General features: G+C 38.0%; 1 protein-coding gene across 1 annotated transcript in view; it reads right to left on the reverse strand.

Annotated features, from left to right (window-relative positions):
* Positions 1–6,202: 6,202 nt before the first annotated feature.
* Positions 6,203–22,258, reverse strand: part of eif2b3 (eukaryotic translation initiation factor 2B, subunit 3 gamma) — a 42,862-nt gene continuing 26,806 nt past the window's right edge. The window contains exons 6-12 of the mRNA XM_077231562.1: positions 21,416–21,505; positions 19,668–19,801; positions 19,371–19,561; positions 19,156–19,218; positions 16,277–16,425; positions 9,566–9,669; positions 6,203–6,374 (exon numbers count right to left, since the gene is read on the reverse strand). Of these exons, the coding sequence (XP_077087677.1) occupies positions 6,322–6,374; positions 9,566–9,669; positions 16,277–16,425; positions 19,156–19,218; positions 19,371–19,561; positions 19,668–19,801; positions 21,416–21,505 (784 nt within the window). The 3' untranslated portion in view covers positions 6,203–6,321. The remainder of the gene's footprint in view (positions 6,375–9,565; positions 9,670–16,276; positions 16,426–19,155; positions 19,219–19,370; positions 19,562–19,667; positions 19,802–21,415; positions 21,506–22,258) is intronic.

Genomic DNA, 22,258 nt, shown 5'->3' on the forward strand with positions numbered 1-22,258 from the left:
ATTCATTCAATAATTCATTCAATTAATTCAATTGTACAGCAATGCACAGATTTGGTGAACAATCACACTGATGCAACAACAGTAATTCCATTAATTTCTATCAGCAAAAAAAGAACATTAAAGACAAATTGTATGCAAACTCAGCATATACAGACACAGAGTGTGTCATATTCAAATGTGTTATACAGAAGTTGATAAGAAGTTGTACAGAGTTCAAGTGCCCTTGCTTTTGTGCAAACTATAATCCCCGTATGAGCAATACGTTCCACCTGTCATGATTATTTACTTTAATATGGTTGTAGTCAAGATATTACTTCAAACATTTTTTTTTGTATAAAGAATGATTGACATGAGGGAAAGCACAAGGGCATGCATGCGTGTATACTATGGCAACACTGAGCGCATTTCTCGAAATGGTTTCATTTGATGAGGGTAAGGGCAGCTGGGAATGGGAGCTAATGTGGAATCTGAGGAATTGCTCCATGCGGTAGGGGGCCCCTTTAAGCCTAACAAACTGAGGGAGGTCCGGGCTGAGGTCTAGAGGCCTTGGATAAATAAACTGGGGAGATGACCATGCGCTGTCCAGAAATCTGCCATCACACAGCCCCTAAACATAAACGGCCAAAGCCCGTTCCTGCTTGTGTAAAGGTAAGCTCCAAAAGAACGAAGCACGGCTATCAAACGACAGCTGAGAGGCTCCGCAGGCAAAGACGTGTTTATTTTCCTCAAAAGCTTCAGGGCTGAATTTATTTATCTAATAAAGGCATCAGCACCATGAACGAATTCCTTTGAAACTACCAGACAAGTAGCTTCTAATGGTCGTTGACGCAAGTGAGCATCATTACCTTCTGATATATGGTATCAGAAGGTAATGATGCTCACTGGCGTCAATGCCATTATATATACACACACACACACACACACACACACACACACACACACACACACACACACACACACACACACACACACACACACACACACACACACACACACACACACACACACACACACACACACACACACACACACACACACACACACACACACACACACACACACACACACACACACACACACCTTTATTGTCATGACAGTTGTACTACAATATTGTCAAGCAAAAGCATATATTTTTCATACAGTTAAAATAAAAAAAGTAAAAATAATACATTATATGTTAAAAAAAACTCAATTACATATAGATAATATATACATATACGTACACATTTACATACATAAATATACACATGGACAGAAAGGGAGAAAGACCTACCGCAATGAGAGTGCTATAATTCACATGCCATTTTTGTGAACCTGAACCTAATATTTAGGAAAAAATACATGTTTTGTAAGTGACAATTATCATGTTTCAAAACCAGGATCTTGACTAATTTAGAAAATGATCCCAAAAGAGGAAAAAAACAATATTATATTTGATATATGTTAAAACGTTAATATTAACATTTGACAAAATGTTTCTGCCACAGCCATTCACATTAAATAAGCAATGTGGATTTTTTTTCCACAAAACTCATGATACTATAAACCTGTGCCATTGTGCTCTGGAAATATCCTTAAGAAAGGAAGTCAAATTTTGTATTCAAATTGCCATTGGCTGACTGTTTTGATGTGGATAAAAGCATGGGGAGACACTAGCCTCCAGCTAACATTCAGGACTTGTTTGGCGAATGTTTACAAAGCTTAAAATATTCTTAGCCCCCAAAGTGCTTTGTGACACACTGATGTGTACATGTTGGCATTGTAAGGGTCCATCAGTCTCAAAAGGAAAAGACCCGCCACCCACAGCTACAGATAAGATTAATTATGATAATGTATTTCTTTGCCCTTTGTCATCGTAATGAATGGCTCGCTTAAAAAACTTTTTCAGCCGTCTTTGTTTGTGGCCCTTTAACAGGGGTATTGTTGGGACAAAACTAGCAGGTGGCAAGATGAAATCAGACCCCTTTGTTTTCTTACTGATATCTCTCTGCTTATTTAATCCCTTTTGGAGTGCATTTATATATTCTGTATGTATTTAATATAATGAATCAAGCCTTGTCTAAAACTACAAACATACTCAATCCAATGACTAAATTGCAGAAATTGTGCACATCCAACCCAAAAGGTTGGGTACAGGTGCATGACACAAAAGTAGAAATCTGCTCTCTGATATCATTGCTCCAAATTTGACTCAACCAAGAGCAACGTTTTAACCATTTTTTGGTCATTACAAATCTTTTGCATAGAAGCGCTTTAACTACATCTTTGAGAATCTGGTAAGTGTTTTGATTAGTCTATGGCTTCCTTACAGAAGGAACAGAGCCACCAGTCACAGGGGTATAACATCGCCGGGGTCGTGCGAGATAAACAAGCTCCGATGTTATTTAGCGAGCGTCCTGGGGAGCGTTGTAAAGCAGCCAGTATGTTCATTTCAAAGAGCACGCAGTCCCTCACATGTCACAGAGGTTATTGGCCTTTACAGGCCACACAGCTTCCATACTGTCTTTGTTCAGCAGTAAGAAAGTACTAATTGTTAAGTGTGTGTGCACTGAAGGTGGGCGTGAGGGTTTGCAGGAGGTTTGTGGGGGATGCGGCGTCTTAAAAGGAGGCGAAAAAGAGAGGAAATTTCGTTTGTGCCTCAAGAACACAGAAGACAAATTGAGGAAGTGTTCTGTTAATGTGTAGGGGTCAGCAGAAAACATGCAGGTTTTCTGCCACTTGGGTGGCCAGCGAACCTCTTACCACCCTCCACCATGCTCAAGCCTTCAGCCATCTCTCCTCCCCTCCCCATCGACTACACACACACACACACACACACACAGTCCCTCAGAGCAAAGGGCTCGACTCTGCCTGTCATTTGGTCGATCAGGTCACTGGCTCTCATGGTACACGATACTTCTTAAGACCTCTGGATGTAACAAGTTGCATAGCAATATCCAAGTCTCTATGATTTATGACCAACTCACAAGTATACAGTACTTGCTGCAATTTACCCACAGGCCTGTTCACATTAGTGTCTTCATTTACAGTGCAGCTTGCATCTAAACTGCTCAAATAGAAGCTTCCATGACAACTTTAAATATACGCTTCTATTTATTTTGCATTGCTTTTTTTGGCATTGCAATAGTGAAAAATTCTTGTCAGTGGTAATATTTTTCATAATGCCAAAAAAGCATGGCAAAGAAATAATTAAAATAAAATATAATCTTAATTCTTTTTTTAATTGAGAAAATTGAGAAATATGAGAAATATTTAATTGAGAAATATGTCTACACACGCACACGTTTTCACATTTTTTAATCAATTCACATTTATTTGTATATCACTTTTCACAATACAGTTTCAAAGCAGCTTTACAGAAAAATCCATGTTTCTATATTACAAATAATTGTTTATCAAATATATTTTTTTTAATAATTATTTTCTCATTAATAATAATAATAATAATAATAAATGGATCAAATTATAAAATATTGAATATTTTGTAAGGTCTCTACAATATAAACCCTATCGTTCAAAAGTTTGAGGTCAGTGCATTTTTATTTTAATACATTTCAAAATGAAATTTATTCCTGTGATCTGTGAGCAGTCATTACTCCAGTGTCACATGACCCTTCAGAAATCATTCTAATACGCTGATTTTCAATACCGAAACCATTTTCAATGTTGAAAATAGTTGTGCTGCTTAATATTTTTCTGGAAAGTGTTTTTACATTGTTTTCATAATTTTTTGAGGAATAGAAAGTTAAAAAAAGAACCGTACCTTTGCATGCATATATGCATCTTTACTAAATAAATGTGTAGATGGATAGACAGACAGATTGACAGATAGATAGATTACTGACCCCAGTAGTGGGTGCATACATTTAAAATACCTGTTTAAATGGCGTGTTTGACTCAGTTTGAGACATCTTGAACCTCAGCTTGCTTCCAACCAGGTCTAGAAATCCAGGCTGGAAGCTACACAGAGACAGCGAGGTGGGCCTGATATATGATCTGTCAGCTGACATCTGATCCCAGGCCCAGGAAAACACAAGCATCTGTCACATTTGGCCCAAAGGGTGGGGAATGACACTGAACACAGCTCCGCACAGCTCCAAACCAACACAGCCATGGGCACTCCAACTCTGGGAGGCTTTGTGTAAATATACAAACCTTTGAAAAACAACTGCTGCCACATCTCCTGAGCCAGGTCTGGTGGTCTGAGTGCGGACACTGCGGCGAGAGGGGGCAAAGGGCACGACATCTGATTAGTTATCACACTGACAAAATGGAGGACACATGTTTCGTATTAGCAGATGACAAGCATTCAGAGAGGGCCTGGGGCATTTTAATTATTTAATTTCGACTTAACGTGTGCAATGTATCATAGGACCAAATAATCTTATAAACATTATGTGTCTCCAGGGAAAGATTTGTTATTTCAAAATATCGTTGGGAGGACCTCAACACTACTGAGGGATCACGATAAACTTAATCTGCCAAAAGTCTTGAATCATAATGAAGAGAAAAGGGAGGACGAATGGAGCAGTGACAATCTCATAAATACACATATTATTTTATGGATTTAAAGACAGGGAAACACAAGAGAGATGTGAAATATTTCAATACGCCCCAAAACAAAGCTTCCGCTTTAAGACATTGAACGTGCAATCATTCCACCGGTGACACTAAATGACTCGGATTGGCCCTAAAAACAATAAGTTGGAATAGTAATAAATCACACAGAGAGTCACAGCTTCTTCCTCAGGCTCTGAATCCATCGTCACAAGGGAACCTGGGACCTGTAATTTAAGAGATGCACAAGTGCTGGAATGCTATAAATCGTTGACAGCAAAGAGGAAAATCTTTAGGAAGTACTCCTTTTAGGCATTTTGTGAAAGCCTGCAAGTATTGGAGAGTAAAAGAAACTGTTAGTAGTCCCTGTCTGACTGGGTGGTCCATTTCTTTCAGTCTTCTTGTGTACAAATAAACTTATCCCCATTGTGGTTATCTGTTCCTTTCAGCAGCAGAGCATGCAGTCCCAGTCCCGGTGGTCACGCAGATGGGTGATGGGATATCCACTGGACAAACAACCACAACCAAACTACACAGACACCCACCAAGATCAACAACTCCAACCAAAAACATTTTATAAACTCAGTTTCAATATATCTAACACTTTATATGCATTTACACCACATAACTCAGATTTATGAATGCATGACGCAATACCACGGCAATATCATGATATATATATATATATATAGTGCTGGGTAGTAACTGATTAAATGTGATGTGGATTAAGTAATACAGAAATGAAATAGTTGTAATTACATTATATTACATTTTAAAATACCCATAATCAGAATAAAGTTTCTTTTTTATTAATTACATGATTAATTATTCTAATTAATCACAAAATGGCAGTAAATTATTCAGAATTCTTCGATTCTCCCTAATTCTTTATAGTCAGGCGACTCTAATTACATGGAAAAGTGAGGCGCTGCATAGCATAAATAATTAAAATATTTAATCTGTTTTTATTTTTTTTAATTTAACTTTATTTAATTAAGCTTTTCATAAATTTATAAAATCAACTGTTCCTTCCCAAAACCTAGTTAGCAAAACCCTAATGTAATGTTTAATCCACTTCATTTGGTTAACAAAACATATGATACTTTTCAAATCAATGTTATCAATAAGTAGGTCAAAGGTAATTAAATAAGTAGTCTGATTATTTTACCCAAAACGTGTTAAGTAATAGATTACATTACTAACAACAATTTTTTTTAGATTTAATTGGTATTCAGTATTGGACTATAATTTGTAAGTATTCCAACCACAATAAATCCTTATGTCAGTTGTTTATTTTATCATTACTTATAAAATTTGTATATATTTTAATAATATGATTTCAAGTTAAGTGTATTTCTTATTATTATTAACATCAGCACTAATAATAACAACCACAACAATACAATTTTTTTTTTTAAATTGTTAAAAAACAAATTACATTTATAATGTTAACAACTGAATTTTAATAATAAACGATACTAATTATAAAAATGACAATAATAATAATAATAATAACAACATTAAATTGATTGCATTATTTTCATTTTAACACTTTTAAAATGGTATAACTTCAAATGGTACTTTTCGTAAATGACAGCAGATACCAAACTGGTGAGAGAAAAACAAAAAAACAAAAAGAGAAGTGTTGAGATAAATAAATCCATTTTTATTTGGACATATAAAAAATGGATCCCAAGCAGGGGTTATGCACATGGAAGCAGGTTGATCTGGGCGTCTTCAGGCCTGTGATCCAGCTCCAGGGTTCTAGATCTCCATGAGTTGGTCTGATCCGACGATGATCTCATTGATTCTTTCAGCTGTGAGGGGACAGAACGAGATTCTCAGAGTGAGTTGTCAGACATCTGCCGTGCCTCAAAGCAGATGAGCTGTGAGTTCTGTTCAGATTCAAAACTCTGCTTTAATTCAAACGAGTCGCTTCAGCATTGTATTGATATGATGACTGTTTCAATGAATCAAAAGATAGGAAAACAAGTTTAAACTTAAAAAATATATATCTATCTATATCTATCTCTATATATCTCTATCTCTATATATCTATATCTCTATATATCTATATCTATATCTATATATATATATATCTATATATATATATCTATATATATATATATATATATATATATATATATATATATATATATATATATATACACCTTTGTGGCCCATTCCATCACATACTGACAAGTAAACAGTTTACAAATGTGTCAGGCTTATATACACACTCGCTCAGGAAGGATGATATCCTCTTGCTGATTGTGGCTATTCCAAACTAAACGTTTGAGAGCAAGACTAATGATCCATATAAAAGACATATTTTAGTGTGAAGGAATCTGCACAAAAGACTGTTTTTGTGTTCTGAGTTTGGGGAAAGACAAATAGAGCATGCTATGCCAGAGAGAGAGAGAGAGAGAGACGAACACAAAGAGAGAAGGTTGGAACAAGGGAGTCTAAACAGTCTGAGGAAAGGTACATGTCATCAGCCTCTGTAGCACCTGCAAATCTATTGCACCTTACAACACTGTGCCGAGCGGCATGCCGGGTGGTCTTGGCCGTACAACCCCGTCTCCAGGACCTGTGATGCTTTTAGCAGCCATAACCCAACACGCTCAATCCCCTAAGGACAAGGATGCTGGGAACACAGGACCTTATAGAGAAAGTGTTCAGCTAGAGTTTATGAGATGTCTATCACTCCTTTGTGGCTAACACACGCGAACAGCCAGTAGCGGTAAACAGGACGGGAACAGAAAGAGTGAGAGTGAATGAGAGAAAGACATTGAGACGGAAGAGAAAGAGAGTGTGTGAAACTGACTGTATTAGACCACCATAGTGGAACAGCTATAAAGTCTACTAAGAGTCGTCTAAATCACTCAGCAGCCGTTTAAAAAGGTTACAAGAGTCCAATGTGGGGGGAACATATAAACTACAACTGAATACAAATCTTTGCATGTACTGAATATGACCGATCCTGACAATTTTTGTGTTATAGCTGACAATTCTTTTGATGGATAAATCTACATGGATTTATCTGTAATATAAGTTTTCATTCAAAAGCTCTTAATCTAGAATTGCATATGCTCTAAGTGTAATCGGACATTAAAATAAAATGTAGACTAAAAACTGGCGGATCTCATGTTTTAAACATCATTTAAGAACTGTGTGTTATACTTCTTCCAAAATAATAATAATAACAGAACTTAACCTTTGGACAGTATAGTGTGTATAAAGAATCGTTTTTGGGTCAGTAAGATTGTCAAGAAAATCATTCTATTTTCAGCAAGGATACATTAAATTGTGACAAAAGTGACAGAAACATTAGACATTTAAAACATTAGAAATGTTTTTGCTAAGATTTCTAATTCAAATAGATGCTAAACAATGCTAACGCTAATCAGCATATTAAATTGTAATAATATTTTAGCAAATTAAATTGTAATAATATTTAATTATATCACTGTTTTACTGTATTTTTGATCAAATAAATACAGCCTGGGTGAGCATGAGACTTAAAAAAAATACTACTGAATGGTTGTGTAAATATATGTATAAAATCCCAAAATAAAAATAAATATATAAATACATCAATGAAAACTGCACATTAACAATGAATGTAATATATATATATATATTAATTAATTACACTATTTTGATTATTAAATGCATTTCCTCCACATGAATGGTACAACAATTTTGTTTTTCCTAATATAATATATAATTTCTCTTGATTTTAGGGTGAAATATGACATGCGTTTCTTGGAAGTTTTCATTAGACTCAACTGCTAAGCACTTTTGTAATCCATCACAGAAAAAAAGCCCACTGTTTGATTTTGGAGGGGGGCGGGACTTGATATGGTCTCCTTCCAATATTGGCCTAGTAGGACTGATAGTGTTGATACAGTAACTAATAAATAATTCTTAAAAAAAAACAGCTCATAGACAAACCACAGTATAGGATATACAAAGTTTCTAAAATCAATTTATCTTCCAAATAGTTTTTAATTTTAACCATTACGCCCTCTGAATAGCTGCACAAATTTTAATCTGCCGTAACATTTAAGCTCTACTCTATAACCTTTCAATTTTCTAGCACAACCTCAAAGGAAAATCAACCTTTTTATTTTCAAAAGGGTAGACGCATCAAAAACAAGCAGCGACTCTTTAATGAACTGAATTTCTTTCTTTGACTTAACGTGTGTACAAAGGAGCGAGTGTCAACCTCAGCAACTGGAGGGAATTTATTGCAGTTATTATAAGCAATGCTTTTTAAATAATAGGTTACATTAACCTCTGCTCTGGGTTTTTCTGGGATAACTTTGAATCGTGGTTTCTCGCTGAGTTTAAAGTGCTGAAGCCTGAGGGCGGGTGTGTGTCGGGGGAAGTACAGGGGGTCTAACTTGTAATTTGGGATTTCTGGGAGCACTTCAATAAGCCTAAGCATTTTTAGAGGTTATGGCCAACTAATCGAGTCCTGCTCAAGAGTGATGATGGAAGGGTGGGGGATGGACATGTAGAAATGTTTCAGGGGAGGGGTTAGAGCGGGTCACTCGAGGCAGCAACACCCTGTTGTTCAGTCAATTAGACTGTGCAGCCTCTGGACATCTTAGGGCCGCCTTAAGGCACTGTCATTGATGGAGAGGTTAGAGACCAGGCGCGGACCACCCGGAATACAAGAGCCTGAAGCCACACACACACACAAATAGACGCACACAAACCTTGCAGTGATCTAAGACTCTGAGGATTAAGCATATTAAAAAATAAAGCTCAATTGTACACACAAGCTTAGGTTTTAATACGCTATTAAAACAGATTTAAACGCACATACACACACAAGATCACACAAACGAAAAGGCAGACATGGGCGTGAGAGTGCACACATAAACACAAACACAAAAGGCTGGATTTAACATGAGCACAGCGGAACTACAGAAGTTTAGAGTGTGTGTTTTTGTGCGTGTAGTGTAACGCGCTGAGCGCTGGACCGCAGCGTTCTCACCCTCTGGCTCTACGCGCTGGCAGCTCCCCACGAGACAGTACTTGATGTCAGCACCGCGGCCAATCACTGCGTTGTTGCAGATCACGCTACCTTGAATGTTACACCTGCGGAGAAGAGAATGAGTGTCATTTCAATGTCCATACAACAAACACACACACTACTGTTGTAATGTTTAAGGGTCAGTACGATTTTTTTCATGTTTTTTAAAAGTTTCTCATGCTAACCAAGGCTGCATTTATTTGATCAAAAAATACAGTAAAAAATTTTTTTTTTATATATTATAACAAATTCAAATAACTGTTTTCTATTTTAACACATTTTAAAATGTAATTTATTTCTGTGATGCAAAGAGGAGTTAGTGTCACAGTGTCTCCCGTCTTCAGTGTCACATGATGCTTTAGAAATCATTATAATATGCTAACTTGGTGCTTATGAAACATTTCTTATTATTATCATCAATGTTGCAGTTGTGCAGATCTTTTTTGTGGAAACTGATACTTTTTATCAATTTAATGCATCCTTGCTATAAAAGTAGACAAAAGTATTATTTCTCTAAACAAATGAAATAAAAAAATATATATATATACATAATTTTTATTTAAGTTGTTTAAAGATATATTACTTTTGTTTACTTGTATAACAAGGATGCTTTAAATTTCACATTATATATTATATAACGCAAATTCCGCAAATAAATTACAGAAGTACATGAAGCTGCGTCACGCAGTTAGATGATGTTGGAAGTCGGGAGTTTATCACACGGAGCATCTACAATGGTGCAAGCACCTGTAACCCAGCTCTAGGTGAGGTGGAAATTTCTATTCTAACCCTTTTTTTCTAACCCAATTTCACTTCTCTGTTTGCGATCAAATCGTTTTAAGCTGCTAAACTCTGGGAAAAAATTCAGTCTAATTATCCATTAAGCAATAATTATTAATAATAATAATGATTTCAATCTAATTATTCATTCAGTCGTAGAGTAAGCACGTGCGAGTCCATTATATTGATGCGCAAATTAACTGTATGTGTGCTCTCGATGCACTGATCGCAAACTGTATTTATGCACAGACACATTTCAGTACATTGTTTCCACACATATTCAGGATAATGATCTTATCTGTCATGTGTATGTTGCAGTGTTTCATAATTCTGAATGGATCTGTGTGCTTTAGTAGACATGTAATGTAGTCAGGTCAAGGCGGTTAGTTTAGGTTTGTTTTTTGGCCTCTCCATGTGGTTCTGTTCAGTATCACAACTTGACAAGTCTAAAATGTAAACAAGCACTAAACAAGCTCTTACACATACTGCACACTGAATTTTGAAAATTTTTGTTCTACCATGTTTTTTTTTCATGGGTGTTTTGGTATGCATAAATTTATGAATTATATGGACTCCTAATATCATTTGGTGATTTGGTGTCCTTTTGGAGTCTCCAATTGTCCTTTTTTGGAAAGACACCTACATTTGCCTTCCTCCTTCACAAATCATCCTTCAATCTGATAGTTTGCTTAACGTGATATAGCTAATGATGGCAAAAACACGTTAAACAAGATAAAAGATATTTGCTTGATTTCACGATAAATATGCAATTAACCGCACAAAAGGGTGTGATATAGATATTTTATATATCAGGGCTCCAGACTAACTTTTTTTACTAGGAGCACTGTAGCCCCTGACTGAATTTTTTAGGAGCGCAAGCAGAAAATTTAGGGGTACACTTTAAATCAGCTTGCAATGCAATTATTCAAATTTCCCCCAAAATAACTGTAATACTGACAAATTCTTTAATAATGGACTTAACGTGCAGATATGTGCACGTTAAGTGTAAATAAAACAATGTGCAGTTTTTTTAACCGGTAGTAGAATTGGATATTAACCAGTATGAGAGTCTCAAAATGTAGTTTGGACATTTATTGTGTGTGTTTATATAAATGTTTATATATATATACAGGGCTCCAGACTCCGACCAATTGGTCGCATTTTGCGACCATGTTTCCTGCCGGTGCGACCAAATATTTAATTAGGTCGCACTGGCGTGACCACAACGTTGCTGAGCAGCGAATGCAAACAAAATGAAAGCGGAACGAAAATGCGCTACTCATTTCACGGACCGTTTATTAGTTCGGAGTCGGACCAATAATAGAGAGCGCAGCGCCCCGAACTTGCCAGTCGCGGGCCGATCTCGATCACGCGACACTGTTTCTAGGAGATCCAGTGAAGAAATCCATTCAAGTAGAGTTAACCAAACCTGAAACATCTGCGCATGAGCTTTTCTCTCCAGCATTCGTATGAGTATGAATGGAAGTCAATGGAATGAAAAGCGCAGTGTGACTGCTCCTCAAGTCCAAATTTTAGAGGGGTATCGAGATCTGCAGAGGCCAGTTGCATAAACCTCTAACACTAGTCTTACAAGTTAGACATCAAATTTGTTTCTTTTAGACTGTTCATAGCTTTTTAAATCAGTTACATAAAAACGTAGATTGGCCTAATTTAATACCCAAAAGTAAGACTGACTGCCCCAGACTAACAGCTAGTGGGTCGTACTAGTAGAACTTAAGACACTGTCTTAACGTAATGGCTATGTTTCAACCGGACCCAGTTCTACTCCATTGCACTGCACTCCATCTAGCAGTTTTTGAACTAAAGAACACGTCCTGTGTAAACTTCTCCATCCCTAACACTAGATATCAAGCAGTAAATACTTTTCTACATAAAAAAATAATACAGGACGTGCATTAGTAAAGAACCACTGAGAGTGCTTATATGTAACATGGCTTCTTAAAAAAAGTCTAGAACTTTGAGAAATTCAAGGGCTGATATTTGTGTATGAGTTGTAGACAGCGAAGTGCTTGGGAGCTAGGCTTTGACTGTGTGTACATGGGCAGACACACACACACACACACGCACGCACACACACGCACACACACGCTGCTGTCTGTTTACACCAAACAAAGAATAATATTTTCCTGGGATCGCTTTGGCACCATAAAACTTTATTTGCACAGTTTTATGTTTACTTGGTTTGCCTGGGCCAACTCTTAACTTTTTCTGCACTCTTGCGGTGAAGCATATTTACCACGAGTGTTCAGCTTTCATGTCTTTTTGCAAATTGCACAGCTGAGGGTCTTGTCCTTTCCTCACCCGACCCTATTACATCCCCCTCCGCATCACCACCACGCCGATCTGAAACCTGATACCTCAATGTTTTCACCAGGCCTGGTTTATTTTCCTTTAGGCGGCATTAGCATATATATTAAAAACAACATCGTCGTCTGACGTACAAAAGCGTTTTAGTGCTACTTTCTGCGGTCCAAATGTCACAGGACCTACAGGAAGTGCCATTTCTCACCTCCCCCAACCATAAAGCAATGCAAAATTTACAACCACAACTTTTTATTCAACATACTCCAAGATTTTTGCCTCACGGAACAGGGACAGCGTACAGGGTGTCCCGTTTTCCAGATCAAGGAGCGTCGGACAGTGCGGCCGTGTTGTAGCTGACGGAGGCAGGTTTCTGTTGGCAGCTACACAGGGCGCTCTATTCAGGTGCACGGGTGTGTACAAGAGCGAGAGCGAGCGAGGTTTGAAGAAAGAGAGGGAGCGGGTGTGACAGAGGGGGTAGATGGGAGATTACAAGGATTCGAGTTTTGAACAGAGAGACCACCAAAGATGTAGTTGCTGAAATACCACTAATTACTGACACTATGCTCCTCCTTGCTGTGACCCCCCTCCTCGCCCTCCTCGCCCTCAACCCACACAACCCACCATCAGCAACCCCCCCCCATCAACCCGACCTCCCGAGCTTTGTAAACAACCACTCCTACATGCAAACAAAGGGCCGAAAAATGCAAGTGGCGCTTTTAAATGCCAGGGATTTCCTAATCCCTTCTTACTTTTTTGTTTTGTTGCTGTTCCTTTCTTTCCTTCCTCTATCTTTCTCTATATTCTTTCACTATGCTCTTCATGCACAGGCTAATTCGTACACGAGGGCCGCCACATTGGCTCCCAGCCCCCCCCCCCCCCCTTTTAAGGGAAAAAAGTGGTTTAAACCAAAGCTCTTCCCTTCTGTCTCTACCTAACAGGGTCCTGATTTGGGACAGTTTGTGTTCAATGGCAAGTGAGATCGCCATTAACCCAAATCAGCTTAAATCTAAATTGTTTTGGGCGAAAAAAAGTGGAGTGCAAAGAAAAAATTCCATTGTTCATTCACAAGAATGATCTCAGAAAAGAAGCATGCGAGTAAAACCCTTGAACAAGAGTCGGCCGGGTTTAGCGAGATGTGAATGTTTGATGAGGCTTCTTTTACTCGCGAGCATGTAACACTTGTAGCGAGACACTTGTTTCTTTGGGAATCATTACATCTACATTCATCACTTTTCTGTGAATTTGTTGTACGGGGGTACTGTTCAGGGTCAGCAAACACCTTTAGGGGTCTGACAACGCTATTTTCTGCTTTTTCTCAACACAACAAAAAGCAGCAGCATCCACCCCAACACCACCCGCAGGCAGAAGCGAGTCAGACTCTCTGCGCATTAATTCTACGTCAAACCCACTTTTAACCTAACTGACAAAATCTGAACTTTTGTTTCTACATGCTGGACATCTCATCCAGACCACTAAATATGCTGGAGACAGCCAATCTGTCTGTCATCCTAGACTGTGGATGGTACAGGAAAACACAGGGGTGTATTAAATTGCAAAAGCTTTGTGCACTATGTACACTACTGTTAAAATGTTTGGGGTCAGTCATTTTTGATTTTTTTTCAACATGTATGGATTAAATTAGGAATAAGTGACAGTAAAGAATTTTGCATTCTTAAAATGTTTTTTTTATTTAAAATAAATTGTTCCATTCATCAAATATTCGACAACCACTTTCAAAATTTATAATAAAATAAAATGTTTCTGAAACACCAAATCAGCATATTAGAAAGATTTCTAAAAGATAATGTGGCACTAAAGACTGGACACAAACATCTTTTCAACCCCAAAACTTTTGAATGGCAATATACGTTTTACTTTATCTAAATTTAAGGTCGATATACCAATCCCGTGAATAGACTCTGTCTGAAGTCTGATTGATTTTAGGGCTGGTCCGAATACCATTTTTTGAGCTTCGAAGCTTTGGTAGTAATGAACATCGAATATTCGAAGCTTCGGCGAGAGGGGGCTGAACATATTCTTTTCACTAATAAAGGCAGGAATCTCTGTGTTGGTCTGTCTTTTTGCATTTTGATTATTTCGAGAACCATTCATCCAACCGACTTCACAAGGGAGTGCAGTGTTGCATTTGGTGCAATATAGATGGACACGCGAGACGCGACACATTCAGAATTAACAAACTTTTAGTCAGCTACAGAACAGCGCGAGCGGGAAGCAGCGCATCTCACGCGGGCAGGGTTTATATGCTTCGAGAACGGACACTCCACTATGATATAAAACGCACACACACAGGTCTGTTAAATTAAGCAATACTTTTAAGGTAGTCTAATATTTTTCTGACTAACAAATTACTGACACAGTAAAGGGTAGATTTAAATAAAGAAAAACGAAATTTAAATAAAGAAAAAAATTAATTTAAATAAGGAAAAACGAAATTTAAATAAAGAAAAAAAAAAATTTAAATAAAGAAAAACGAAACTTAAATAAAGAAAAACGAAACTTAAATAAAGAAAAACGAAATTTAAATAAAGAAAAATGAAACTTAAATAAAGAAAAAACGAAATTTAAATAAAGAAAAATGAAACTTAAAGAAAAAACAAAATTTAAATAAAGAAAAACGAAATTAAGTTAAATTAAAAACGAGATTAATTTAGATTGATAATAACGGGTAAAAGGCTAATACATTTTGTTTCTATTATTCTATTTTCCACAATGTCAAAGCAACGCAGCTTAACCCAAAACACAAGCTCAGGCATGCACTTCGGTCCATACAAACTCCGCTGTTCTGCGCTCTAGCCAGAGAACACTCCCGTTGCAGTTAGGCGTCGGTTCTATTTCTAGCATGCACGCATTTTCCGCGTGGCTCGAGCCGCGCCTGAGACGCGTGTTTCACACAGGCAGTGTGCAAACTCCAACCTGTTAACATGGGAGCTGAAATAAAAACGTACATGCCACACAGCTGAGACGCTCACGCCATGCAGCCAGTGTGTCGCCGGCCTTATTCAAGCGCGAGTGAGAACCGTTTCGCGGGGGATCCCAGGTGTGCAAAAAAAAACAAAAAAAAAAACGAATATTCGAATGTCAAATTTTCAAATCGAATACCAACCCACCGAACGAATATTCGAATATTCTGGTCCAGCCTTAATTGATTTAAGCAAATAATGTAATTCAGATCATGTTCATTTTAAAATCAAGTTTCCCCACTATTCCCCAATATGGAGTAATCTCCATATTACTCTTACAGTCAGTTGTGATCACTTGGTAAGGATCATGGAAAATTCATTGACTCTTCTTTCAAAAAATTTTTCCCAGAAGTCTCTGCAATGTATATGACATCATTTTTATTGCAGCAACATAATTTATTTACTTAATTAATATATTTAGTTTATCAGTAGATCTATGTTTTCAAATATTATTAAATTTCACCATTCAAAGAAAGCAAACGTTACTTTTGTTAAACATCCTGTCTGGGTTTGATTTAAAAAAATAAATTACCCATAAAGAGGCTTTTTCTGCATCATATTCTCACAAACAGTCAGAATCACTTACCCTTCTTCAATAGTGACTCCATTCATGATGATGGAGTTGATGATCTTCACCTTCTCCTTGATTGTGGTTGATGTGCCAACATTTGAACGCTTGATTGATGTCTTGTCTAATATCTGACAAGATGGCCCAATAATGCTGTCACTTCCAACCTAATAAAATAGACAGCATAACTTTATTTTAGGATGAATGTATGGAGTGCAACAGGCTGGTTCTGGAGGTGAAAACTCTATTTGAAATTGATAATCTCATAAACCTTTAAAGACAGACCTACTGTGAGCTACAAGGTTGATATTCCACGGTATTTGCTTTTGCTGAAGCTGTCAGCCAGCATTATTACAGCTTATTTTTAAAATAACTGTATTTAATAGCAGAATTCCTGGTGGAAAAACTATATAAAAAAACCAAGCACCCAAAAAGTCCTTTAGCTCCGCCCACTCCCACGACTGGCCTCTATGTAAGCACTGTAAATGACAAATCTTTCTATGGTCTCAAAATACTCAAATTTCTCTGTCTGTGTGTGTGTGTGTGTGTGTGTGTGTGTGTGTGTGTGTGTGTGTGTGTGTGTGTGTGTGTGTATATATACTGTATATACTGTATATACGCATAAAGCTTGCCACAAAGAACCGGCAAGAGTAATGATTATGCATGAGACATTTTAATTGTTTATAATAAACTAGTGTTTTCTGTGTCAGTGTCGGCTGCAAAGATAAAGTTGACGATGCTGACTCGCCATCTTCGCAGTAGTGAACGCACCTATAGAGAGAAATGCACAATTCATACAAATTATAAGCAGAGAGTAGCCCGTTTCTTTTCTTTCTGAATCGTTTTATTTAAAAGTAGACATTTCAAGCTTTCTATAGATATATTTCTCAGGTCTGTGAAGCAAGTAGCCTATATGCTGAGTTTCGGTTCATTTATGAGAAGAGCTCCAGTTCACGTGCGATGCAAGTGATCGCGCCGGCGCCTCCGTGTCCTGATTATATTGTCTGCTATACTTGCTTCTTATTTACTAAATCCAGGTAATTGGTTGATGAAACATTGATTAAAATTAAGATACAATTTATACAAAACAAAATTCACTTTAAAGAAAGGCTTTATAGAAAACAAAACTTAATTAAGTGGTCAAAATCATGTCTGACCCACTCCAAATGTCTCCCAATATATTCTTATAATCCTATATTACTCATCTAATGCGGTTCCCTTTTCATACACTCACCTAAAGTATTATTAGGAACACCACACTAATACTGTGTTTGACCCCCTTCCGCGTTCAGAACTGCCTTAATTCTACGTGGCATTGATTCAACAAGGTGCTGAAAGCATTCTTTAGAAATGTTGGCCCATATTTATAGGATAGCATTTTGCAGTTGATGGAGATTTGTGGGATGCACATCCAGGGCACGAAGCTCCTGTTCCACCACATCCCAAAGATGCTCTATTGGGTTGAGATCTGGTGACTGTGGGGGCCATTTTAGTACAGTGAACTCATTGTCATGTTCAAGAAACCAATTTGAAATGATTCGTGCTTTGTGACATGGTGCATTATCCTGCTGGAAGTAGCCATCAGAGGATGGGTACATGGTGGCCATAAAGGGATGGACATGGTCAGAAACAATGCTCAGGTAGGCCGTGGCATTTAAACGATGCCCAATTGGCACTAAGGGGCCTAAAGTGTGGCAAGAAAACATCCCCCACAGCATTACACCACCAGCCTGCACAGTGGTAACAAGGCATGATGGATCCATGTTCTCATTCTGTTTACGCCAAATTCTGACTCTACCATCTGAATGTATCAACAGAAATCGAGACTCATCAGACCAGGCAACATTTTTCCAGTCTTCAACGGTCCAATTTGGGTGAGCTCTTGCAAATTGTAGCCTCTTTTTCCTATTTGTAGTGGAGATGAGTGGTACCTGGTGGGGTCTTCTGCTGTTGTAGCCCATCCGCCTCAAGGTTGTGCGTGTTGTGGCTTCACAAATGCTTTGCTGCATACCTCGGTTGTAACGAGTGGTTATTTCAGTCAAAGTTGCTCTTCTATCAGCTTGAATCAGTCGGCCCATTCTCCTCTGACCTCTAGCATCAACAAGGCATTTTCGCCCACAGGACTGCCGCATACTGGATGTTTTTCCCTTTTCACACCATTCTTTGTAAACCCTAGAAATGGTTGTGCGTGAAAATCACAGTAACTGAGCAAATTGTGAAATACTCAGAACAGCCCATCTGGCACCAACAACCATGCCACGCTCAAAATTGCTTAAATCACCTTTCTTTCCCATTCTGACATTCAGTTTGGAGTTCAGGAGATTGGCTTGACCAGGACCACACCCCTAAATGCATTGAAGCAACTGCCATGTGATTGGTTGATTAGATAATTGCATTAATGAGAAATTGACAAGAAATTGAACAGGTGTTCCTAATAATCCTTTTGGTGAGTGTATAATCAACATAGATGAAATAAAAAAATACATTATTCAAACAAATATGAAACTTGCTTTTAAGTTTAAGTTATATTTAGGCGTCACACCGCTCCGCTCCACTCACATGCTCTGGTGTGTAGCCTATACATGCATGTGTGCATGCATGTAAAGCCGTTAAGTAAAGTCCTTTTTGCCTGATTTTTTTGTTAAGTTAGGGAAAAATGTAGTTGTGATTCACTGGATTATAACTCTTTAACAAAGACTTTTTTGAAATCACAATGGGAGAAATGTACGGAAAAAATACATCCAAAAACAAGGGGGGAGGGGGGGGTGTTATTTGTTGCACTATTCCAATAACAGAATGTGACTTTAATAGATTTTAATGAGGTATATAAAAAAAATATGCATTTTTAATCCTACTGTACACAGCCAACATATTAGTGACGTGCCTATGGGACTCACCAAAGAGCGTTCTGTGACCACAGCAGTCGGATGGATTGAAGGGTCCTCAAATAGCTTTGGAACCTAAGGGATAAGGGAAACAATCCCACAATTCAGTGCAGTCATTACAGCTGAACCAGTGTATCAAACAACTGTTTTAACTGTGGACAAATAACCTTATTCACAGATTTAGTGAAAATTGTGCCATTAAAACAGTTCTTTCGGCTTGTACTTACCACACGATTGGCTTCTATGTAAGCTGCAAGCGTGTTCACACGGTAACACATGCCCTCCTCCATGATGTGAACGTAGCAGCGTAGCTTTCCGCCATGGTAGGCCTCGCTCATGTCTCCACGATGATCGTTCCAACACGACCTCTCCCGGGCAAGTTGGAGCAACGGCTCATCTTTACTGGTGCTGAGGAGCTCTGTGTTTGTGAATTGTCACCGATTATTATGTACACTTAACACTCTCTTAAAAGGGTTGACAAATGTGAATTGTGCAAATGTGAGTCATTACAAGAGGAAGCTTACCCAAATTGTTGTGAGCATCTTGTTGTTTTTGATTCTTCCCTGCATCCTCTGTGGCATTTGGGGAGTTTAAAGACTTGGAGAACTGCTTACGCACCAAAAATGGCACTAATTCTCCCCTGATTGAAGTCACAGACCTGTAAAAAAAAACATATAGAAAAATTTAAATTTTTCTCAGCAAATGCAAGTCGTGTTTATGCTATTATTCAATCATTTTGATTAATCATTTAACTGATTTAAAGACATTACTGTGGCAGTAGAGTGGAATGGAAGGACATTTTGAAATTATTCATTTTTATAAATAATAAATAAAAATAATTTTCTTTTTTAAAATAAACATTAATGAATGTGATAAATCATGCTGAAATCCAAAATTAAACCGCATTCACAGACCCTGCAAAAGAGGAATGTTCTTATTTTAATGAACAATTGAATTTATGGTCTCCTGAAGGTATTAAGAGTTGAATCATGGTTGTAAAAAAATCATGTATGCTTGAGGAGCAATTCAAGATCTCCACCACCTCCTTAAACCAGTCTCTCTTTCCCTCTCTCTCTTTATTTTCTTTTAGGCAAGATTAGAATTTCCATCTGAATGCAGAGAGAGAAACAACAGTTACTATGTCCATTTTCTCCTTTAGTACTCCATGGCACTGCAGGCTCAAGGGCGACAGAGAGAGAGAGAGCGAGTCGGAGGGAGGGAGGGAGGGATGGATGGGGAAAAAAGAATGTGAACGAGAGAGAGAAAAGGCAGCATAAAAAAGTCAAACTACTTTGATGAGGGAAAGTGAGGAGAGGAGGGGGGTTGGGAGGGGGCAGATTAGATGAAATGATATTTATATCAGGGGGAGAGCGAATTAAAATGTCAAAGCGGAGAGAAGCCTGACGCTTTTCTCAAGTATGTGAGCGGGAGAGGACCTAAGAGAGGCCATGCACAGCACCACTTTACAGCAGGCTGCCCGGCCTCACAATGTCAGTTACAGGAGCACAAAGGGGACTGGAGGGGCAGGGGAATGGAGGGCTATTGGAGAGGATGAATGGAGAGCTATGGGAGCAATGGAGGGGTGGACTGTAGAGGACACAGGGACACTCTCTAAGATTAGATACACAGCGGAACGACTAGATGAAGAGAAGACTGTTTATGTGAAAGTGGTGCTGATAAGATGCTTGCCATGAAGCGCAAGGAGCAATTTTTGTTTTTCGATTTATGCTTTTACAGTAAAACCAAATTGAAATGAAAGTGATTCATTATAGTGAAGAAAATAAAAAGTATTACATATACTTTATTTATTATGTTTATTTGTTCATTAATTACACCAAGAACTTGCACGCCTTCAAATTGCTCTTTGCATTTCATTAAAAGTCCCGCAATACAATTGAACCCCAATTTTAATGACCTATGTCCACCCTAACATCAGTTTATAATATGGTAAAGCCAGATTTAACAGATGGTAATGTTTTAGATGGCTAGCGTTTTAGTAAAAATTCAGAGAAGGTGCTTTCAGGTGGCACATTGTGAAACTGCTTCAGGAAAAAAACAGATCAGTTTTTGCACATTTTGATGTAACACATTATTAGAAAAATGAAACTATCATAACAATTTGAGTGAAAAGTTAAATGGAAAAATTAACATGATTTTGTTAATATTCCTTTTGCTTTAATTACCGCACCATTCAAAACTTTTTCAGTGACACGAAACAAGGACACGGAAAAAAATGTGAAACTCTTCTTGAAACTAGGAAATCCTAACTTACTTGTTGTGTACTAAGAAATCTACCACAGATCTCTTCAGGCAGTACAGGTGAGCATCTAGAAGGCCGGTCTTGATGAGCATTCTGGGATGTCTGAAAGAGTGATATATAAAAAAAAGAGTGTCAGAGAAAGGGAGGGCAGTGAAGACTAGCATCTTGGGGTGCAAATAAAAAATAATTACAGTAAATGTGTGGAAGGAGGCTGCGGCTCCTCCAGAATAACACCCAGGGTGAACGTGGAACGTGCTTGATGGTGAAACAAAGTAAATACATAACAGCTCTGACAAAAACATTGTAAGGCACCCTGCTACCCTTGTTTCCTCAGATGTTTTATAATTAGACTATATAGCTTGCCTTTACGTCCCATGCAGCCTTTCATTTTCCTGTCTCACTCCCAACCTAATTGGTCTCTTTGAGGTACTGTAAGAGAATTATAATGACCCCCAAAATAGGAATAACAAGTGAAAGACAAGTGAAGTGACATGAAAGAGAAGAAATGATGTAGTATCCCTATAAAATCTCAGACAAAAATAATAAAAAAGAAAATACCATGGCAACTCCAGCCAGATTAAGTTTGCTTCCACAGCTTGTAAGTAGTGAGATGTCAGGAGCACCGACAGACCCCCCAGACTGTTTTATAGCCTGCCATTGACATGAAAATGCTCCCGGAGCCCCTCCACAGTGCCACAAGAGGCCCACAAAATGGCTGCCCCGGGGCCAGAACGATTCACGTGGAGAAAGAGTCCAGTGCATCCTGACGGACAACACGAAGTGTTATTAAACGTAAAGCAGACTAGACAGCAATGCAAGTTAAGCTGTCAGATGAACATGAGGACTTCCAGTCAC

The sequence above is a fragment of the Siphateles boraxobius genome, unplaced genomic scaffold (assembly GCF_051911475.1).
Source record: "Siphateles boraxobius isolate OS27281-9 unplaced genomic scaffold, OSU_SipBor_1 1, whole genome shotgun sequence".
NCBI classification, from domain to species: Eukaryota; Metazoa; Chordata; class Actinopteri; order Cypriniformes; family Leuciscidae; genus Siphateles; species Siphateles boraxobius.